This window comes from Gossypium hirsutum, chromosome A06 (genome assembly GCF_007990345.1).
Source record: "Gossypium hirsutum isolate 1008001.06 chromosome A06, Gossypium_hirsutum_v2.1, whole genome shotgun sequence".
NCBI classification, from domain to species: domain Eukaryota; kingdom Viridiplantae; phylum Streptophyta; class Magnoliopsida; order Malvales; family Malvaceae; genus Gossypium; species Gossypium hirsutum.
In genome coordinates this window covers 10,311,348-10,314,543 of record NC_053429.1, presented here as the reverse complement: position 1 = coordinate 10,314,543, position 3,196 = coordinate 10,311,348, and the positions used below count along the sequence as shown (strand labels likewise).

The 3,196-nt window shown below is 39.2% G+C and overlaps 1 protein-coding gene across 2 annotated transcripts; it reads right to left on the bottom strand.

Annotated features, from left to right (window-relative positions):
* Positions 1 to 673: 673 nt before the first annotated feature.
* On the bottom strand, positions 674 to 2,979 carry LOC107962601 (uncharacterized). 2 transcript variants are annotated; one of them, XM_016899049.2, is made up of 5 exons: positions 2,611 to 2,979; positions 2,379 to 2,512; positions 2,153 to 2,267; positions 1,950 to 2,064; positions 674 to 1,765 (listed from the first exon to the last, which is right to left on the bottom strand). In XM_016899049.2, exons 2-5 carry the CDS (start codon positions 2,477 to 2,479, stop codon positions 852 to 854), a joined length of 1,245 nt encoding a protein of 414 aa, XP_016754538.1. In that variant the 5' UTR covers positions 2,480 to 2,512; positions 2,611 to 2,979; the 3' UTR covers positions 674 to 851. The 2 variants fall into 2 exon arrangements, with proteins under 2 accessions (XP_016754538.1, XP_016754537.1); XM_016899048.2 differs by having other exon boundaries at positions 2,379 to 2,979.
* Positions 2,980 to 3,196: the final 217 nt, after the last annotated feature.

The following is a 3,196-nucleotide window of genomic DNA, read 5'->3' as shown; positions in this document are numbered from 1 at the left end:
CAAGTGTATCACACCACAAAGGCATGCATGTGATCCTTGCTCCCAACCCTGCTCCCTATCCCCTGCATCAGCAGTAATCCATTTCCAGTCCCACAAACTACCTCCATTTCTTACAACACTTAGATTCCTTTTGCCATCCTGATCTCCGAGAAGTGATATAGAAAATGCTTATCTACATCACAGAAGTGACAAAATGTAATGGCCAATTCCTTACCTAGCAGCAAACTACACAGGAAAATAGGGCTCAACCAAACCTAATGCCAAGAACTAATAAGTACCCTCCTGTGAATAACTCTAGAAGCATTCATATCAACAAGAAATTCTAGTGTTACAAACAGGCTAAAATCAATCCTTGACCATTCTCCAAAGGCAAATAGGAACATGAGCTCTGGATGTTGGATATATCCTTTGTGATCAACACTTTCTCTATGTTAGCTCGGGTATATATTGCACACCACTTTATAGTTTCAAATAGCTAATTAATTTGTCTACAATGCATATATTTTTCCATCATTTATCTCCAGATCTTTTTACATTTAGAAACCTGCAACTCATTCTGCACATGCTGAGAAGGTAAAAATATTCCTTTTATGGTCCTCAATTGATCAAAAGTTATTTATACTAAAATTTTCTAAGTAATTAGACGTGTAATGAGAATTAAATCATCCAATTATTAGATATCAATCATGCTCATTTTATTTACAGTTCATTCTCTGCTGCATCCCAACAATGCAACTTGTCAGCACTTACATTTTACAACATCTATTAGAGAATAAAGATTGAAAGCAAGATTCACTAATACGATCAAAAGATCATTAATTTTGAAGGACAAGCTACAATAAAACTATTGTTTACAAACCTGGCCCATGTCTTCTATTATTAGATGAGGACCCTGGTTGCGTGCAAAATTGTTCATCTTCTGAGTTGCCTCCAAATGTTGCCTTACGCTTTCTCGTTGCTGCCCCCACATTATGACCTTCATTTTCCATAAAGCACTTTCTTGAAAAGGATTCAAAATGGTCATTAACAGTCCTCTCTGGAAAAAAGGGGATCTCTTTACTCTTTTGTCGAAAAACATCACTAAGTTTGCCCCCATCTTGAGTGTTGCTGGGACCAACATCTGTGGTTTCACAAAGTGACTTCTTTTCTACTTGCATATAAGGGTCAGAAAATAGACCCAACCGCAAGGACAAATCACATTCTTTTCCAAGCAACTTCTCATCAGCGTGTCTGATATCTTGCTGCCCAATTTGCTTACCACCAATATCAACATTGGAAGAGGAAAAGAAATTCTGCAAGGAACCCATTTCTGCTGGCTCTAAAACGGATGTACCAATAGGTCTCCCAACTATTATCGTATCAGACACTAGATTTTCCTGCACTGGAGAACCTGTTTGGGACTCTGCATTTTGATAGTGAATTCCATAATAAAGGGGGTAAACTTGACCAGAGTTCGATGGAGTGTTAGTTTCCATCCTCATCAATTGGTCATGGCCAGATGGGCAATTTTGAGGTAGAAATGGATAATTATGACGGTTAGCTTGTGAAACCGAAGTGTTCGAATTCACATTGGTTGCTATTCTTGCAAGCTGACTACCAGACTGAACCTGGGATAACTGAGGATACCTATCCTCACTGCCGTTATCCAAAATCCTAGGAGTTGCAGGAACAGTTTCGGGTGCTCTTGGCGTAAGGTAAGTCCTAGGATTACTGTGTCGTTGGCTCCTTGAAGCTCTCACTGGATAGCACCCCAGGTTAAGGGCCGCTAAAACAACACATGTGCTACAATCTATCAGTCCAAATTGTTCTTGAAATAACTTTCAAATTGAAAGCTTCATTAAGTTGTAGCTAATGTAGATTAAAGAAAAACGAGAAAAAACCACAAACATAACAATAAACTCGAAACCAAGAATTTACCACAGAAGAACATGAAAAGAAATCTACAGTACCTTCAACACAAGGTGGCAAAAGCTCTCCTGTTTCAGTGCTCTCATCTCGACGGATAATCGTGTTGATGGCATCATTAGCACGGTCCCATAAGGTTTCCGGGTTGGTGTATTCAGCCTAAAAACCCAATACGAGGGGGAAAAATTGAGTCCAAAGAAGTAGATACAAAATAAAAAGATCCACAATTTTGAAAGAAGAAAAGAACCTCAGAATTGGCTTTGGAATACATAATCTCCTCGGCTTTGACGATGACAGTAATAATTTTAACTTGCCATTCCTTATTCTTTTTAGTAGCTGTGCTATGAGTTTCAATAGCTAGCCTAAAATCAAACACATGGTGGGCAAGGAATTAAACCCCCCTCCCCCCAAAAGGTAGAAATAATGCTGCTTAAAATGTAACAAAATTAAGGAAAACAAAGAAGACCCAGAACCTTAAAATCTGCTGAATGATGGAACCTCTCATGGGTTGGTGTCTTTCGCTATGCCAAGCTCTTCTTACACACTCGTAAGGTCTAGGGCCTGGTCTCGGCATCTTTGATCTTTCTTCTTCAATGGAAGACAAAATCTAGAGACAGAGGAGGAAAGAAGGAAAGGGAAGAGATATTTGAGGCTAACCGAGAGGAAAGTAGGTAAATAAAAGGAGTGAGACGGTAGTGTTATTACATGGGGTTTGATGGAGATTAGTCAATTTGTTTATGATATCTTTTGGTGTTTCTTCTTTTTTCTTGAATTCCCAGTCTGCAAACCAAGAGAGAGATCAGAGCTGGATGGGGCTTTTCCTTTCTTTTTTTCTCTTTCTTTTGGGTAGGGAGCAGTACAACATCCAACAGGAGTGAAAGAAACGGCTCATGCCTTTGTTTATGCCCCCCAATAATTTAACACTTAACCATTGTTTTCACTTCACAGTCAGTTTTTTGGTCATTTTTATTGATAATAATATGGGTTTTGGGGGTTGGGAATCCAAATCAGACAAAACAACAAAAGTATTCAAGTCACCATTAAAATCTCCCTGGCAATTGCCTGCCTTTGCCCCCATCTTCAACCCCCCTCGCCTGCCTATGCTATTAGTATTGGCACATTAACTCCTTAATCTCTGCTCTGCTTGTATTAACAAGAGAGTTGTTATACCACCACCAATGACAATACAGGCATAACAGAAAGCTACCTGATATACATACTCCACCCGCTATAGATTGGGAGATCACTAGAAGTCTTACTTCCCGATTTAGTCATCCAAGTAGGCAGAAAG